Source organism: Choristoneura fumiferana, chromosome 24 (genome assembly GCF_025370935.1).
Source record: "Choristoneura fumiferana chromosome 24, NRCan_CFum_1, whole genome shotgun sequence".
In the NCBI taxonomy this organism is placed as follows: domain Eukaryota; kingdom Metazoa; phylum Arthropoda; class Insecta; order Lepidoptera; family Tortricidae; genus Choristoneura; species Choristoneura fumiferana.
The window spans coordinates 5,299,112-5,318,718 of record NC_133495.1 but is presented as its reverse complement, the minus strand read 5'-3'; the positions used below and the strand labels follow the sequence as shown (position 1 = coordinate 5,318,718).

The 19,607-nt window shown below is 36.0% G+C and overlaps 2 protein-coding genes across 2 annotated transcripts in view; one reads left to right on the top strand and one right to left on the bottom strand.

Moving 5' to 3' along the window:
• Positions 1-4,734: 4,734 nt before the first annotated feature.
• LOC141441678 (vesicular inhibitory amino acid transporter-like) lies at positions 4,735-10,841 on the bottom strand. Its single transcript, XM_074106480.1, has 4 exons — positions 10,332-10,841; positions 8,666-8,825; positions 8,236-8,365; positions 4,735-8,136 (listed from the first exon to the last, which is right to left on the bottom strand). The coding sequence occupies exons 1-4, from the start codon at positions 10,468-10,470 to the stop codon at positions 6,952-6,954; spliced, it is 1,614 nt and encodes a 537-aa protein (XP_073962581.1). The 5' UTR covers positions 10,471-10,841; the 3' UTR covers positions 4,735-6,951.
• Positions 10,842-11,594: 753 nt separating this feature from the next.
• Positions 11,595-19,607, top strand: part of LOC141441529 (uncharacterized) — a 30,774-nt gene continuing 22,761 nt past the window's right edge. Inside the window, exons 1-4 of the mRNA XM_074106293.1 lie at positions 11,595-11,672; positions 13,348-13,518; positions 15,821-15,898; positions 19,465-19,606. Of these exons, the coding sequence (XP_073962394.1) occupies positions 11,610-11,672; positions 13,348-13,518; positions 15,821-15,898; positions 19,465-19,606 (454 nt within the window). The 5' untranslated portion in view covers positions 11,595-11,609. The remainder of the gene's footprint in view (positions 11,673-13,347; positions 13,519-15,820; positions 15,899-19,464; position 19,607) is intronic.

The following is a 19,607-nucleotide window of genomic DNA, read 5'->3' as shown; positions in this document are numbered from 1 at the left end:
ACATCCTCGCACATCTCTGGTGGAAACGGAGCCCTAAATTACAAATCCAAATACCTACGTTTAATTAGAGGCTGTTTCACCATCCTAACGCGGTTAAATGTGATGCCGTCTCCGTCTATTTCGACAAAACAAATAGAGACGGCATCACACCTAACCGTCAGTTAACACTAATCAATGGATGGTGAAAAACAGCCCCTTAAAGTCATAGCGAGGTTGCATTACTTACCTATCTATATTAATATTTCGTCCAGGGTACGGTAGACTCGAACGAAATGCACATCAATTGAAGAGCGTAAAAAATTAGTCGATCCGAGTCGACAACATATATCCGCAATTCGATTATGGAGAATTTCGTTAAATTCTAATGGCACTGACAAACAAACCGCAGTCGCCATCTTGGGTAGTTAATAAACGTTCCGTTTCATACTAGCTAGCACTTAGATACGGCTCGCCTTCAACACATCGCGTGCGTCACGCCAAAAAAGTATCCATTACAAAGAACTGTGACTCATGTGACTGTGTAAAACGAAACGTCTTGCCGGAAAACTTGAATGGATCTTATCAAAACTCAAAACTATCACCAACTACCTTCAACTATAACTATCTTCAGTGTTTGACGTTTGTTCGAGTCGACAACTTGTAGGTAGAAAATTCGGATTTAGCGAGTATTTTCAATAAAAAATGGAATAATACTGAGTATATATAATGGCGTTGCGAAGTAAACATGTCAAAGTCATCACATCAAAGTGGCGTGAGTGTCACGTCATCACGTGTCACGGTTTGCATTTCGTTCTCCATTGTGACCTTAAGGGCCCACACACGGTACGATTCGTCGATTTTCATCAGATCGATCGTACAGACGGATCGTACCTTATATGGGGCCCTTTAGGTCTAATTTCTTTGATTATGAGACAGACATACGTAGTCGGTCCCAAGTTCTGTCACTGGGCACATTATTTTAAATTTAAAACATGATTTTAAGAAAATTTGATTGAATTCCATTTTTGAATGTTTGCCAATTATTTTAAACAATAAACAGTCATTCGCTGCGATTTCTCACGATGGAGTGGACGTTGAAAGAAAACGAATAGCTTGTTTAGCATTGCACTGCTGTGGGCACTCGCCAAGTACCATTTTCAAGTTGCTCAAAAATGTAAATATAACGCTTAGGTTTGTGTACCGTACGATTGACAGGTACAATGAAGTCTCCAGTGTTGAGGACAAGAAAAGAATTGGCCGGCCTCGCTCCGTACCAACACCAGCAGTGATCAAAGCGATCAAGGCACGCATAGCAAGAAATCCTGTCGAAAACAGAAGTTGATGGCTTTGCAGATGGGTGTCAGTAGAAAAACCGTCAAAAAGGTTTTAAACGAAGATTTAGTCTGCGAGCATACAAAAAATAGAGTGGGCACTTACTTAATGCCCGTCTAAAAACAATATAGGTTTAAAAGATCCCGGAAGTTGTTAAAGCGGTACGCGAAAAATCGACACCGTTATCCTCTTTACAGACGAAAAGATTTTCGTATTGAAGAGAAGTACAATAAACAAATGATAGAGTGTACGCTAGGAGCTCTGAAGAGTATTCTCTGATCTTATTACGGGCCAACTGAGGTTCATTTTCGAGAAAAAGGGGGTCAAAATCAGTGCGAAAGTGTACCAAGAGACGGTTTTGGATAAGATGTCAAAGATCTGCCCAACACGCTATTTTCAGGTCATAATTTTGTGTTCAGCAGGATTCTGCGCCAGCACACAAAGCCAAGACCACTCAAGCCTGGTTTGGCCGTCAAAAATCGACTTTATAAGACACGAAGATTGGCTCCTCCAGTCCGAACCTTAATCCTCTGGACTTTAAAATTTGGCAGGTCTTAGAGGGGAAGAGTCATCTTTAAGAAAACAGGCTGAAAATAGACATGAAAATGGTGCGTGCTGCGATAGACGACTGGCTGCGCCGATTAGGGCCTGTATTAAAAACAAAGAAGTCATTTTGAATAATTTAAGTACTTAATTTATTTTTATTAAATACTTTAAATTGGTATATAATTTATTAAAAACTGATTGGTACTTTTGTTTTTATCATTATTTTCATTTGTGACAGAACTTTGGGACTGACTACGTAGTTATTTGGGCAAATAAGATTTAGGAGAAAATATCTACTGGTGAAATACCGATACGTAGGTTAGCCGTTAAAGTGTTGTGATAATAATTAAGGCTGGGATATAAGTCAGATTTTTCGATAAGTACGACAGTCTTTACTGGCAAAAAATTTTTTCAAACATATTATTATGAGTCTACATTTTACCCGAGCGAAGCCGGGTTTTCATCTAGTTATTTAAATAATTTATACTGGCGTTCCTTTCGGTTTGCGCCCTTGCTACATGCGAGCCAACATCGGGCATCTGGAGATGCGGTAATAAGAGAGAGGAAATAAATTTCGTCACTTATTTATACAAATAAATGTATAGTAGGGCCACTTTCAAAGTTAAATGGGGTCAAATACCGTAATAAATTATTTTTTACAGGGTGGTGCTCCACAAAGTGCAACCTCTAAGGAGGGTGAAATTGTAACTAAAATTGACAATAAAAAATAAATTGCTTTGAACAAACAACAATTAAAAAGGTAATATAAATAACAAATGAGAATCAAACGCGATTAACACTTTATATTCTTTAAAATACACATCTAGACTGGTTGTTCATCACAATACATAATATGTATTTAAGTATTTATACAACATTATTGCACTTGGATACATTTCTAATACTTTTGAATATATCTAAGCGTTGTCATAATTATAACAAAACAAAATATAGCTATTATTTTCGCATAACTTTCGAACAAAAAAATATTTACGAAAGTATACACTCAAATACAAAGTTGTTAGGTTTATAAAATATAATTATCTGATTACTTATTATAATAATCAGACTGTGCTAAAAACAATTATCATTTGGAGTATACTTCATGAATTTTAATATACCTAATCACATATCTAACATTTTTGATAGTCAAGCTTTTTTATTCAATAACTGTAAATATGAATACAAAACGCCAACTTTTGGAAGCCCCTCGTTTTACTACACAGATTAATAAAAGAAAAGGGAGGGATCCTTAATGAAGGTCCCGAGCTGGAAGGTCAAGAAGTCTCCAGCCCTTACTTAGTACGAAGTGCAAAATTCCAACTTCTTATCTTGCCGACCCGCTGACGCTTATGTTATACAATATGAGAGAGAGGACGGTACGACACGAACTTCGAATTTCGTTGTAGCCCCAGATGCTCTCCTTAAACATAGCCCAGCCTATTATATAATTCCACTGGATTGTCAGTTAAATTCTCTAAATACGATTGTTAGAACCTGTTTCAAAACTTCCTGATAAATTTCTGATACTTGCTGGACTGATATCTGTCAAGCCAAGTCTATTTATTCGGACAAATAAACTGACGCCAACACAGATATCACACAGTTAAATTATTGGAACAGTGAGCGGTTTAAATACGCCCTAAAACATAAAACTGACAGTTTATTCACAAGTATTTGTCATTGAAATACAAAGTATAATACAGTAATTTTACCATGATCCCTATGATACTTGTATAGCACAATTAACTAGCGTCACCTAGGACCTAGGCAACCTAGCTTTGCTACGGCTAAAAAGCAATAACAAGCGTTTTCCTAGACTTAAGACTAAGCTAGATCGATTGTTCGTTCCTGAAAACCCCCACACAGTTAGTACCATTTTTTATTGAAAACGTTGCAAACGTTTCCGAGATTTCAGTAATGAATAAGTAATTAAATAGGTATACAAGAATTCCTCGTTTGAAGTATAAATAGGATACGTTTAACGATATTTATCGGAATATTTAGTTGAAAAACTAAATGTATCACCCTTTTGACGCGGTACAGTCAGCAGCAGAAGTAGATGAGCAGTTACGGTGCTCAAAATGGTTTACTATCATTTGGTAAACAACGTTTAACAACTGATAATTTCACAAGCAACGTTTCACAAACTTTTCATTTCACAACCGCTTCATATCACAAACTGCTCATATCACAAATGATCATTTGATAAATATACTTACTTTTAACAAACTTGTCACTTTACAAACACATCATATGATAAATCGTCATTTAAAAATGGTCATTTCCCAAACAAAACCCAATTAAAATGACTAGTTTGAAAAACTCATTTTTCAAATTATTAGATTGATTATTTGACAAACTAGTTACATAACATATTTAAATTGGTAGGATTTGGTTCTCGTGGCTCGTTTTTGTTTCGAATTCCTTAAGGTCGCAGTACTATACTAACCTAACCTAATAGGTACAGTCGAACAAATTGATGAGATGCCAACACGACATTAGCAGCACAAAGGTTCCACTCTGGGTCATGACATGATTTAATTTGTTTGACTGTAATGACAGTACCTAGTTAGTTTTTCTATGGGTCGCGTTCTAACCCAACCTAACCTACTGTACTGGCAGCATTTAGTTTATCTTAGGGTCGCAGCTTTAACCTAACCTAATCTAACCAACTGAACTGGCAGAAGTTGGTTTTTCTTAGGGTCTCTGTTCTAACCTAACCTATATCTTAACCAAGTTAACCTGAGCTGCAGCTACTTCGTGTATAAACACGAAGTAGCTGTAGCTCAGGTAATAAAATGTATCATTTCATAAGAAATGCTACATTTTATTAAACGTTTTTTTTGCCAAACGTTGATTTGACAAACCAAATGACGAAAATAATAAATGAATAGTTTGCCAAAAAAATTATTTATTATACGACGGTTTTTCAAATACAGTTTGTGAAATGATCAATTTCTGAAATGTGGTGTTTAAAAGAGATTAATTTGTGTAATAAAAGTTTGCGAAACGTTGCTTGTTAAATGAATATTTGTTGAAACTTTTGTTGCCAAATGATTGAATACCGCTCAAAATAACTACTGCCGAGGTATTAAGAGAGAATTAAGATGATTTTGAGCATTACAAGCGCTAATCTACTTCTGCTGCTGACGGTACACTTTGAACGTCAACTGATTTATAGAAATATAGAAATATTTGACAACCAAAATCAAAAATTCCTAAAACGCTGCTTCTGCTGAAAAACATTCTCAATTAATTATATAATACAGAGGAGTGACGTAAATAAATAAATGTATATAATGGGACACATGACACCAATTGACCTAGTCTCAAACTATGCAAAGCTTGTACTATGGATACTAGGCAACGGATAAACTTACTTACATAGAAATATACATACATAAATACATATTAAACATCCAAGACCCGAGAACAAACATTCGTCATATTCATACAAATATCTGCCCCAGCCGGGAATCAAACCGCCTCGAGCTTCGTAGTCAGGTTCTCTAATCACTTGGCCATCCGGTCGTCAATTTTTTTTTTGACAGATGTTTATTTACAAACGTTATTAGGGATTATAAAGTATCATCACGTTGTGAAAATAGTTATATATTAATATTATTAGGGATCATCGTAAAATGACTATAAGACGAACTTTTCTTCGGTAGGTACTCACATTTAAATGAGCCGCATTAAAAAAATCTTACTTCCAACCTTTTCCTACCTTTCATCTGCGCTATTGCAATCCATGTATAAATTAGACTACATTCGTATTGTTCATAAATATTTAAAACATACATTCCTCCCAAAATTTATTGTAAGTACTCAAATTTGCGAATATGTATAATAAATGTTATTTATTCTTTATATTATAATCAACAACAATTATTTTATTTTGATGGAATGATAATTGGAAGACATCGTTTTTAGTTTAATTAAAAACATAGAACATTAAATAATTTTACATATCGTCATCATCAACGGCCGCGCGGTCTTGGCATCTATGACAGATGATTTAAAAACATTGTATCAGCGGCACTTTTTCTGATGGCTTAACAAGCAATTTTTCATATAACTTATAATAAAAAACAATTTTTCATACAATTTTGATAGGTTTTATGGTTCCTTACGTATCCAAAACACTTAAAATTTTGCTACAGAACCATACGTGTACTATTTCAAGCGCACTTGGCTGATTTTCCAACCTATCCTATTCCTATATTATAAATATTTTTCGAGACATGTCTTTCACTATTTAATTAAGTTTTTTATTGACATCAGTTACATTGTTAAATATCAGAATCAAAACAATTTCGAATGACATAGAAAATTGCATATAAAATAATTCATAAATTAACCCTACTCTGATTATATTTGTAAAACGTTTATATTTATACTCATTTTTGTAAAACATGCTTTGATATTATGATTATCAATAGATTTTAGCAATAATAGCAACTTATTAAATCTTTTTTATATCTCCATGTAAGCTGTTTAAATAACAATTGAGAAGTATTTTTATTAATGTATATACCTATATAAGATTTATCTTTGAGGAATGTTTATTTGCAGCCAGTTACAAATTTTATGTTAGCAATTATCCGCTATTATTTTTATAAATTATTGGAAGACTTCGTTGTGAAATAACGTCAAAAAAATCAATTTAATCGTCTTGGAAGACTTTGGATTAATTAATTAACTATCATCTATCACTTTTATTATCCTTAGTAGCTAAGTATATTTTTAATTGGAAGACACCTTGAACAATTTTAAATAACATAAAAATTACATAGCTTTGCATTTTTAAATACTATACAATACGGTGAGGTAATAGTGTATAACAATTTACATTTATATCAGTCATGTTTATATATGTTCGTATCTGTTGGTTTGTAGAGTCAGTTTTCTTTGATGCAGATGTAAATTGAATTACGCATTACCCTTTTGATCTAGCACGAATATCATTAAATCACATCTCTAAATGATTATTTGCTTGAACATTACGAACGAGCAGCTGATGCGACGAAACAGTACGAAGTATGCCATCTAAAAATAGTTCAACAATCACCTATAACTACGTTTTAAGAATTAAAACGGCAAACCGATCTTGAATGCTTTTATCAAAGCTGAACCAGAATCGTACATGCCGATCACCCCGAATAGAACACCTAAGGAAATGATGAAGTAGTCATAAGCTACCGTCTGGCTATCTAGCTGAGGACCCTTCAGCTTCAAATGGAAGTATGCAGGCCAGATGAAACTTAACATGGTACCGGTGAAGCTGCCGATGAAACCCATCAGTATAGCGAAATGTGGGATAAATATCGCCATCATGATAGTAAACATGATGACGCCAAGCCTCCAAGCTAGACCCCACACCTTTAACTCCCCGTCTAAAGCGTAAATCACAGGGAACAGAGTTTTAGGTTTGCCTCTGAAGAGAGCTCGTTCCAACAGATCGCAAGCCGCGTAGTATGGTAATGGGTAGCTCAAAATCGCTTTGATTACTAGAAAGAAGTTCACAAGCCCCTTGAATCCGGACGAACGGAGATTGTTCGTGATCACTTGTTGAGTATCGTTTTGAAAGGTTAAGAAACACATGTAGCCGAAGATCGATTTGAAAGCAGCCGCTGCGATATGTGACCAGTTTAACATCCATTCAAACCTCGAGGGATCCTCCATGTTACCTTCTAACGTAGGTAAGAATATCTGTGACGTGTAGGAGAAAACGATTACACCGAGGCTAATCGGAAAGTTCTCGAAATCCAAACTCCATTTCACCTTACCCCAGCCCCAATCACCGATATAAAGAAGACAGTATCCAAGCACGATGGCGTTTATTATTAAATGGCTCATGGTGCACCAGAAGGACAGTACACTGACGCTAGAGAGAGTTTTAAGGAATGCAAGAGGGAGAAGGAAGATTCCAGTCAGCATCATCCAGGAGCGGGTGTCAATAGAGCCGTCCGGGAAAGTTCCTATCATTAGATCGCCGCACACAACCACATAAAGAATACAAGTCATGAGCAATTCAATGATTTGAGCAATATTGACGACCCTACCACCGTACTTCCTTCCGAAGCACTCTTTCGCGATGCCGACATAAGAATCGCGTACTCTGACGCGCTTGCCGGAGACGGGGTCGTCTTCGTAGAGGCATTCGACGAGAATTTTTCCTGTGTAGCAGCAGATGTGGGCGATGCCGATCATAGCTGCTATAGCCCAGTAGCCTCCTTGGAGTACGGCGAATGGGAGAGATACTACAAACATGCCCTGCAGAGAAAAAATATTTGAAATTTCTGTTTATTCATTCATGAAAGGAACTATGTTCTTAGAGAGTAGAGAGTAAGTAATTGGTTTAATAGAACTTACCTGAATAGCATTAGTGACGTTCCACGCAGCCTGAAACTCGTTGATTTTAGCGCCCGGTTTTCCAGCTCCCTCTTCAAAACCTCCTTCTTCTGATGAAGCGTAGAAATCGACGCTTTGCATACTCTGAGTTCTGAAATTTCACAAAGACCTCATTTAATACACAGAGTTGAATAATCGAAATTATTATAAGCTTGAAATTAAAATAGTTCAGGTTTAATGAGGGCGAGGACATGGACAAAAAAGTACTGAGGCTAAAACACAGATATGGTACTAAATAGAAAGACATTATACTAGAGGAATTTAATCAAATATATGACAAGATTTTCTCAAAAGAAAAAGAGGCTAAGGATAGCGTCCTCGCAATCCTTACCCCTCCTTATTATTGTCCTCATAAAGATTTCTTATTTCCTTATCCTTTTTAATTCTTTACCTTGGAGCTCCATCCTGCTGTGGATAGCTGTTCTGATAACTGGTGAAGGAGTCTTCAGCCTGCAGATCGCCGCTCAGGAACGGGTTAGTTGGATTCGTTGACTGGTATGTTGGCGATGTCGTCTCGTTCATGGTGGATAGTTCACAGCTCTCCCCCATATCTGATATATTGACAAAATAAGAAAGAACTTGCTTCAATATCTTTTGAGAAAATTAATAATACGAAGTCAAATTACTATTTTCATCTATTATGTTGTTACTCCTTTAATTTGCAATCGGTACTCAGTACAGACGAAATCGTATACAACTCTTTATGCTATTTGATAGTTTATCGTAGAATTTTAATAGAGATCTTCTTAGCGGAGGCGGAGGCGGATCGAGTCGGAGGTAAAAGTGAAATTTTATGGACCGTTCAAATTTTGTATACTTGCTCAGACCATTAATTTGAACAACTTTCATTATGGAAGCAACTCTGAAATCACGAAAAAAAAAATCAGCTGTTTCATACATTTTGGTCAAGCAGGTAACGAACTTTTGTATGAAACAGCTTTTTTTTTCGTGATTTCAGAGTTGCTCCCATAATGAAAGTTGTTCAGATTGATGGTCTGAGCAAGTATACAAAATTGGAACGGTACATAAAATTACAACCTGTATATTAATGATTTAGAAAAGTATATATACTTTCTTATATAGTAGAGAGGAGGAGGTCACTTTCCAAAATGTTTCTTAGGGGTAAATTAAACGCGTGTACAATTTCAATTTCAATTTTGCAAAATTTTTACGGAGACGATGCGGTGACAAAGGTATGAATTTATACGGAAGTTCCAGTTACCTAAACGTTAGTTTGTCATACTATGACTGAAGTTACTGAAGTAGATCAATGAATATTTCAACTCTTTTTAACGATGAAAGAGCCTATAAAGAAATAACTTAACGTATCCTAACTATAGATGCTTCTGTGCTTTTGAGAGCGAATAATCGACCCAGCTTGGCCCTATCTCTAGGAAAACGCGTGTTTTTGAATTACAATGAACTAAGTTTGCGTTTTGCATGTAAAGCTTTTATTCAGATACGTGTCCAAAAATACGAATATAAAAAAATAGAACACTGAGCATAGCTCGGTCGCCCAGGTACACTCAACATCAAAAGTACCTGGTTACTTTTGTACTTAGTCAAATAGCCACGTACTTAGCGCCATACAAGATTGACAAATGTGTAAGTAAAAAAGTAACCAGCTACTTTTGGTGCTGACTGCACCTATTAGTACCTAATCCTTTGACCACCTCAAAGCGCCATTACTGAACTACAGTGTTATGTTAATACGTCAAATACCATGATATGAGTAGGTATGTCTTATTTTGCGTAAGGATATATTTACAGTGACAAATTAAAACGGTGGTTGTGGTTTGTTAGTCTAACAACTGGTAGCATGGTGTACGGTTGTGTCACTCTGAAGATGAGCTCTGGTTGAGTTCGAAACGCGTCATTGTAGTGTGGTAGTGGTGATGATGGGTTTGTATGATTTGTGTGTGTTCTTACAGTGTGGAGGTGGAGGAACTGCATGAACACGCATATTTTGCATAAGCTTAGCTATCGTAAGGTCGCGGGTGAGCAAGGAAATTCTTTCAGTTCATCCATCGTGATCTTAGTTAAGTACTTAATGTTACCTTGGTTTGCGAATCTGACATTTTGTGGAGGACGGGGTGGCGGCCCAGGCTTGTCCGGCATCTGCTGGCGGACCGTTTGCATCGCCACCTGCATTGCATTCTTGATCGGCGGCAACTTGAATCGACCTAGATTAATCATCTTCACCTACTTTTTGTAACAATTTTATACCACTTATTACCGCAACAATCTTACAATTGACTGGAAGACATTGATTTTTCAACACTTTTATATTACTTAATACCTTAAACTATTTTGGAAGACTTCTTTACTAAGCTAAATTATCCTACATCCTATCGAGCCTTTTGAGCGGCCATTATCCCCGACTTTAGCACACGTTCATTGTTGAATTCACTTGTTTTTACTCTGGTTATATTTTAAACACTTTTGTTGACTAAATGGCTACAGTTTAATTGTTTTTTGTTTTATTTTTGTAGGGTTTTGTTCATTTTTTGATTATTTTCACGGGGTTTGGCCGCTCTAGTCGGCTGCTACCGAAGGTGTCAGGGAGGCTGCGCGATGGACCGATCGATATCCAAACGTCGCTACTTACGTTATTCTAAACGTAGGGGATGCTCAAGAACATCGAAAGGGTTCAATTTGATGACTATTTACGTTGAGTTCTTAACCTTTTTGACGCGCTCGAGTCAGACAGATCGCTCTATAACAACAACAATCCTAACTTTAACTTTGATGATGATATAGCGGACAAAATTTTTCCTTTGTCATTGAATTGAGATTCTTTGACATTTTGTGCAATTTATTACTAACTAGCTCTGCGACATGGATGCGATGATTTGATCCAGCGGGAATTATGTAATTTTTAACCGACTTCAAAAAAGGAGGAGGTTATCAATTCGGTTGTTTTTTTTTCTAGAATACAAACTAACCTAAGGTCCCGTATATTGGCATTATAAATAATAAATAAAATAATTTATTTCTGATCACAAGTATCCATATCATGTCATACGATTATAAAATGTTATTATTACTATTAAGATTAATTAATTAATTATAAGGTCCCGTAAATTAACATAAATAATTATTTTCACATTCTTAAGAGACGTACCTACCTACTTATTGATTTAGCTGTTTGTTTCTCTTATCTTATCGATAGAAAGAATTCTTTTTAATTTGGTTTTAAAACTTGTTTCGTTGATTGTACTTGTTAAAAAACAATTGCTGCCAAACATTTAAGCTTTAATTGGTCGTTAACTCAGCTTTGATTTGATAAGTATAACTAGGGTTTTTTAGGTCTAGGAAATACAGTGTCGGTCAATATGCCTGCGGCTAGCTGCAGATTGTTTAGTTTTATTTTATTTTTATTATGTTTCATTTCAGTGGTAAGAATATAACATTTACTACAAGCTTTTTATATTACTCGCGATGTTAAATCTACATATCTCTCTCTAATAATTAAGTTACGTTCATATAAAAATTGCGGGTTGAATTTCAACCATATTCAGTGTTCGGATTATATTATTATACATGTTTGTATGTAAACTCTTCATCGCATTCAATAAATAAAAAAGACAGATATTAGGTTAATGATACCTTGAAGACAGATGGTACTTTGGCAGGTACAAAGGCGGTCTTGTACCTTCGAAACTCCTATGGTTAACTTTAGCATAGAAAAACTTATAAATAGGGGCAAAATGTAATTGAATTTCGGCATGTGTGCTGTAGCTGCAACTTGTGAGCAAAATTTTGATCAAAAATATCTGAGCACGACTCTATTGTTAATGGCGTAGAAGCGTGTTGAGATATTTTTGATCAAATTTTTGCTCACAAGCTTATGAACTTGACTGTACCCGCTCCGTGCACCCGCGCCAGCCAGTTTAGGCCCTAACGAGCTATATCTTCATCATTTTTATTTTATATACAATAACTTTTTATTGAACACCCTAATTTAGTAAGCCATACAGAAACCATAGCAACATAGAAATTTCCCAAGATAAGCAATGAGGGTTATTCGACAGGGGAAATGTCGCTAGATGGCGTTAATATCGTGAGGTCCGTTTGACGTTTCAGTCTTGCTTGCGATTGGGCTCAATTAGTTGTTGTTGTTGTTTCTTTAAAAAAAAATATGGCTCTGTCCATCGGAGGACAATTTTGCCAGTGTCTAGTAGTTGTTCGGCTCATTTAGTTATTTAACCAATCACAAGCGCGACGCAAATGTCAAACGGACGTCACGATACTAACGCCATCTAGCGATACTAACGCCATCTAGCGATATTTCGCCTCTGTGAAAACCTTCATTCGCGACCTTATCGCTAAAAGTAATAGTACATTGTGGATTAACGGGCGTAAGAAGGGGGATTACTAACGGCCCGTGATACACACAATGATTTTTATCACATTGCGAGGAAAAAAATGCAAAAAGTTAAATTATTTTGTGTCTAAACACTTCACAGCTCGGCAATAGAAAGACGCTAAGAAAACAACTGAATAAAATAATGGCTGCCCGCCAATTACAGGGGGCTACAATAAAATTCGAAAATAGAAGTTCGTATCGTACCGTCCCTCTCACTCTCGTATTAAATAATATTTACGTCAGCAAAACTATACGAACATCTATTTCCGAATTGCGTAGTATCCCCCCTGATTGTCACTTTTTTCGAGTCGTCTACCATAGACAATGCTAAGCTAATTATTCCAACATGCTAGAAAAATATTTACTAAAATTATTGCAAAACAATTTGATATAAATTTTAAATATAAAAATAACCAAGTTTCATGATGCGTGGAAAATTTTTAGGTGTAAAATTAGGGTATAGCTATGTCTTAAATATGTACCTAAATAAAACGTTGGCTGACTTGTAACCTCCTTAGTCTCAAATGACGTACCTACTTGCTTTTTAAAACTAAAGTCATAACTCCCTTGAGAAGAAAAACTATACGTTAATCCTTAACTCCCGCGGGAACAATTGAAGCCATTGTCCTTTAGTATACAGGCAAGGAATAACATCATTGACGAGCAAGTGTGATGAAAAAAAGTTTATTTTTACCTTTTTTCAGTGTGCCTATGACATAAGAAACCACCCATGCTGCCAGTCCCCGGGTGACAACCTGACCCTGGCCATGATCATAGATGCCTTCGAGATCTACGGTCATGATCCTACGGATAAGCTGGACCATCTGGCGCACTATCAGATCGAGATGATGAAGATCAAACGAGCGCCGGATCAGGTAGGTACCTCTCTCTCCTAACATCAGCAAGTGGTGGAAAATTTGCAAAAAGTTGGAAAAGTTCACGGAAATTTCTGGAATCAAAAGAAAATGGGGGCCACGTGAGTTTCATTGGTAAAATGAAAATAAGTATGTAGTAATTAATATAATTCTTTATAAAATTTCCTGTTCAAAAATGATACTATAAATAAATAGTATATTTTTTGGGACTAAAATAAGCGAATATATATACCCGAGGTGGTTAGCCACACGAGCTTTAGCGAGGGTGTCTATTTATCCGAGGGTTTATATTGACTTTTAGTCTCTAGGTCAAAATTCTATTATTCACTTCGATTGCGAGAAAACGCTTTCTCTGAAAGAATTAATGCGTTTCTTATTCCTCCAGTCCATAAAACTTTCATAGGTTTTTAAATAAATCTTTCTAGATTTCGGCGGAAAAAGATTATCAATTATGTCTTTTGCTCTTTGCTCGACATCATAATTTTCGCTATCACTTGACGACAATGCGAGAATAATCATTTTATTTTAATCGTTTATGATTTACGCTCTACAACAATTTCAAAGTTTTCGCAGTAGGTATTTTTCCAACCAGACACAGATAATTATAACAAAATCGCATCGGTGAAATGGTCCATACACAAACTGGAATAAATAGAATGGCGCCACCTTCTATGCTGAAAAAAGCATAGAACCAAGACCACGTAGACTAAGAACGTAAAAATTTTCGTCATGAAAATGTCACACAACTTTATTTTATGCCAAAAACTAAGTAAGTACTGGCTGTTTGAGTTTATATAAGTCACTTGAAGTAAATTAAAATGTATTACTTTTACTCCCCAGGGACTAAAGTACTCATTTTACTCCCGCCTCGTTAGGCTACATTGACCTACATTTATATATATATTTTATTTATTTGTTAGTAGATACAGTCATCTTATCTTATAGACTAAGGGTTAGTAGTACCGTACAAGTCCTATATAAACGACATAAGTCTCTCAACGACTGGTGCATGTAGGCTCAGCCAATGTTTTATCACTGGGCTGTCCCAATCCCAACGGTGAGCGACCGTGCTCAGGATGCGGTTGGGGCTGGCGCGCGCGCGCTGCATCGCCGCGGCGCAGCTCTTGCGCATGATAGCGTGGAACCCGTCGATACGCGCAAAAATACCGGACGCACTGCAACGTCGCCCCAGCCCCATCAGCACCCTAAACGCATTATTATATTGCACTCTTAGTGCGCTGTACGCCCGCTTTGTGTAGCTGACCCACAGGCTGCATGTGTAAAAGGATTGACAGAAGGCTTTAAATAATGTTGTCTTTACTTCCTCAGTACACCTTGCAAACCTACGAGCCAGTATACTGCACCGGACAGACAGCGCTCTGCATGAGAGCAAGAGATAATATGAGCATGAGAAGTAAAAAATACTTTTCATTCAATTAAATGTATTCCGATCGAAACGCGAACGTATTTTTGCTCATTTTACCGATGAAACTCAAGTGCCCGTAATTTTCTTTTGAGTAGTAATTACTTATAGGAAATTTAAATTAAAGAAACTGAAAGTTACATACAAAACTGTGAGAAATTTCCGAAATATTCCTTTGGCACATCAATTCTGGCCTGCTGTGAGACTGTCTTTGTCTTGCACGTCTTCGAAGGTTGCGTTTTTCGCCCATTGTTGGGGTCACCAATGTGGGGGGAGCTCCAGATAGAGAGTACGCTCTCCAGGCATCAGGGCTACTACGAAACTCGAAACTCGAAGTTCGTGTCGTGCAGTCTCTCTCGCTCTCGTATTAAATGGTATAAGTGTCAGAGGGACCGGACGACACGAACTTCGAGCTTCGTAGTAGCCCTGCAGGTGTTATGCCTGGGGACCGAAGTCCGAAGGAACAGCGTCGGTAGTTGTATATACGCGTCCATGTTGTGAAACTTTGATAGCGCGATACAGAACACGATTGGAGTTTTTATATGTACGTAAGATGACACTAAGATTCGACAGTGTCAAGTGTCCCTCGATATTAATCAAAATAACTCTACTAAGTATCTGTTGAGATCATCATGATCATCATTCCAGCCTATACACGCCCTACTGGCTACTGTTGGGTACAGGCCTCCTCTCAGAATGAGAGGGCTTGGGTCATAGTTTCCACGCCGCGTTTCCATTTCTGTTGATATATTTCAGATTACTTATTTTAAAACACTTTTTTTGTGAAAGAGTCATACAGAAAGCGAAAAATGCGCAGGAAGGAAATAAAATCACAAGTTTAATTAAAATTTTAATTATCAATTTACTTTTGTGTTTCAGTACATTATAAATGAACATGTTCATATAGCCACGGACCACCTGGGAAGGTTTATCCATATGCATATCAAAGAACTAAAGGTACTGTGTACTTAAATATTCTTAACTACGGTACTATTCAATGGAAAAAATCAATTGTGTAAACAAATGTGGTGACTGACATTGACACTTGACTGACGACTGGCTGACTGACTGACTGACGTTGGCTCTAGTGATGTGAAAGCTCTTTAAGATACTTCAATCAGCAGTAAATAACTATTTTGAATTTACTCATATTTCATTATTTAATGTAATCCCTAAGTTTAATTTTTAAAAATGGCGAATCACGTATTATCTTAGTCCTGTTCAAGAGTCATTCACAATGTTTCCATGTCCCTTTTAACTTAAAATGTTTAATAGCATTTTCAAGAAGTTTTAGAATTATATCTTCAAATATATACCTAACGTTTCTTCCATACAAACTTACACTTCATGTTCAAAACTTACACTCCCCTTTATACCCCTTTAAGGGTAGAATTTTTAAAATGGTGAAACATGTACATCCACTTATATTTTTTGTCGTATATTTTCCCCAAGGTTTATGATGGAGTATTTTAGAATTTAAAGGGTCAGTTAAAATATGGATTAATTTAGATTTTTTTGCTGCTTAAGTAGCGTAGTAGAAAAAGCCAACCTGAGATATGTGTGCATAGAAGAAATTTGTATCTTGACTCCTGTCCAACGGTGGTGTAGGGGTTATAGTACGCAGTACGGATTGCTGAGGACCTAGGTTCGATTCCCAGCGCTGGTCTCTTTTTCTGGTTTTTCTGTGCATCCATGTCTCAGTTTGTATTTTCGATATAATTTAGAAGAGGCATTTTTAAATTTACATAAGACAGGGAAATGAGAGTAGACACAGGGAAGTGATTCAAAATGATTTTTTGGTCCAACAATGGACTCCACAGTAAATATGATACTAGTAAATAGAAATGTACATAATTTCTACTAAAATGCTATTTTATAGTCCAACTAGTGTTTACCCGCGGCTTCGCACACGTAAATCATTAGGTCCAGCAGCTGCAATACCGGGATTTTTAAAAATTGCCGTGGGAATTCCCGAAAATTAAATCGTTGTTTTCATTGACATTACATTAAAAACAATCATGGTCAAATTTCATGACTCTAAGCCCAGCGGTTATTAGTTCGAAAGTTATCCCTATCTCGTGGGAATATCGAAATAAAAAGTAGGCTATGTTTTATTCCAGATGTCAAACTATCTACATACCAATTTTCATGACTCTAAGCTGAGCGGTTGTTATTTCAAGATTTTATCCCTATCCCATGAGAATATCGGTATAAAAAGTATCCTATGTTGTAATCCATGTTATCTAACTTTTCGCCAAATTTCATCCAAATCCGTCAAGCCGTTTCAGCGTGAAGAAGTAACAAACATATTCACTCACTCACTCACAAACTATCACATTTATAATATTAGTAGGATTAGTAGGATATAGTAGGAAGTAGGATAGTAGGATAGGATTAGAAACCTTTATAAACCTTCATTAAATAGTGTAACTTAACATAAATAATTAATATCTACGAATAAATTAATTTGCAGAGCCAGCCATAATTATCGGTAGGTAAGGTTGGTTCAGTCAAATAATTAATTTTGTTGGTACAGCACTAAATTTCCAGAGACTAGACCGACCATAGACCAACTTCGGTGAAGAAAAATTATCATGTCAGTTTGACAAATATAACGGATTTTCGTCTTCCAATTAATTCTATAAAATAAACATATTTACACGATTATTTAATGATAAAATGGTTGTTAAAAACAGTGGTGAGGTCATTGAGATGTGAATATGATCGGGATTGGCGTTCAAATGCAAGTAACTACGGAGTAATCGTGAAAAATTGCTTTGTTTACACAATTGATTTTTTCCATTGAATAGTACTTTACTTAATACATGTTTTTTTTAATCGCCGAGGTTTTTCTATTTTAATAAAGCTGGTAATTTTGCATAACAACGTTAGAATTTGGTTTTCTTTGTGGAATCGTGTAATGTAGTCAAAATACCACAAACGGGACTTATCACGCTATTATTATACAAGTAATATTTACATATTAAATTAAGGTAAATATTACTCGTGTAATAATAGCGTGATAAGTCCCGTTTGTGGTATTTTGACTATGAGTGAGAATCACGAAAGTTTAAATCGTGTAATGTATATGTCGATGCTTGAAAGGAGAAACGGACTAAGCGACATTTTTCAAAGTAAAATTTACTGATTCCAAACACGTATAACTCACTATCTTAAAAAAAAATTTGGTTACCCAATTTCTCCTTTCAAGCGTCGATGTGTATCGTATGTGTAAAAGTCAGTCCTAGCGTTTATTCACAAACACAAATAATAACCAGACGTTGGTTTTAGTGATATGAAGCGATGATTCACTGTCATTCGGTGCAAATGGAAAATCGTCCACTTGAATTGGTCATTTTGAATTTAGACCTAAAGATATATCAACCAAAGTCAATTTTGTCAAAAAGAAATTCTGGTGAAAAATATTAACAACCAAATTTATTTTTGTTGTAAGTGCATTAAGCCCTAATGGAAAATTGTCCATTATATAATTTGTAAAGCAATAAGTGAATGTTGTCTAAATCAATTAACTTAATATGTAGGCCCAAAACATATGATTTCAGGTGGAACAAATTTACAACTCGTTATATTTGTGTGTGTACGTAAATACAAGTGGTCGGATTTTTTCGGCTTACATCTTTGTTAATTTTACCATAGGACAAGGTTCCATTTTCGACGATATTCAGGATGGTTAATTTTCCTCGTTGATGTATTTCAAATTGAAATATTTCTGCTTTGACGTATAATTTCGAGTTGTCCATTTTCCATTTGCACCAAATGACAATAAATCCTTAAATTAAACATTGCCCTGCAGACATGCCATAAATATTAAGTTTAGCATTATTATCATAATAATCTCAGCCTGTATACGTCCCACTGTATGGCACAGGCCTGCTCTCGGAACGAGAGGGCTTGGAAACTCAATTAGCCAATGCCCATTAGCTGCCAATATACATGAATGGACATCGTAATATGTCCCTATGATGTGATCCATTCTTGTATTGTATGTAAAAATGCTATAAATTAAAAGTTTCCTTTACGTTACATTATATGGCAAGATAATTAAATATAGGTTATTAATCTTATTATTCAAAATTGTCCAACCACTTAATAATAATAATAATAACACGGCACGTATCGTCCGGAGGTTCCTCACTCTGCGGCCCTGACCACCGGTAGCTTGGGCCCTGCCCCGTTACCGGCGGCAAACTAGGTTAGGTTTTTATAATATTTTTATTTTGTATGTACTTTTCTGTATTTTACTTTTTATAACTATTATAAAAACCTAAACCTAAGGATGAAAAAAATGAACATAATAATAATAAATTTATTTGTAAACACATGGCTTATCTATTTACATTGGAATGTCCGTCAGACCCCGAACTAGGCTGAGCCTGTATCTCGGGGTCTAGCAGTGCGTTGTATACATTGATTTTACAATGGAGACACGTCACAAACAGATAGAATAAAAAAAATATTTCGGATAAATTTTAGAACACTGTATTCTTGTAATATTTTTTTAGGTACTTCTTATAGCTCTGGACGACACGATAGACAACATGCTAACAATGTATGACAACCATAACAGCATAAAGACTGAGCGAGTGGCCACATACAACAGTCAGTCGGGAGGGGCGGTACCTTCCGAATTCTATCTAAGCCAAGG

Excerpts from the sequence above, each read along its gene's own strand:
- LOC141441678 (XM_074106480.1), bottom strand. The coding sequence starts at position 10,470 with ATGATTAATCTAGGTCGATTCAAGTTGCCGCCGATCAAGAATGCAATG. Across the intron at positions 8,826-10,331 it reads TGTCAGATTCGCAAACCAAG|ATATGGGGGAGAGCTGTGAA; the intron begins GTAACATTAAGT and ends TCAATATATCAG. Across the intron at positions 8,366-8,665 it reads CAGCAGGATGGAGCTCCAAG|AACTCAGAGTATGCAAAGCG; the intron begins GTAAAGAATTAA and ends GTGAAATTTCAG.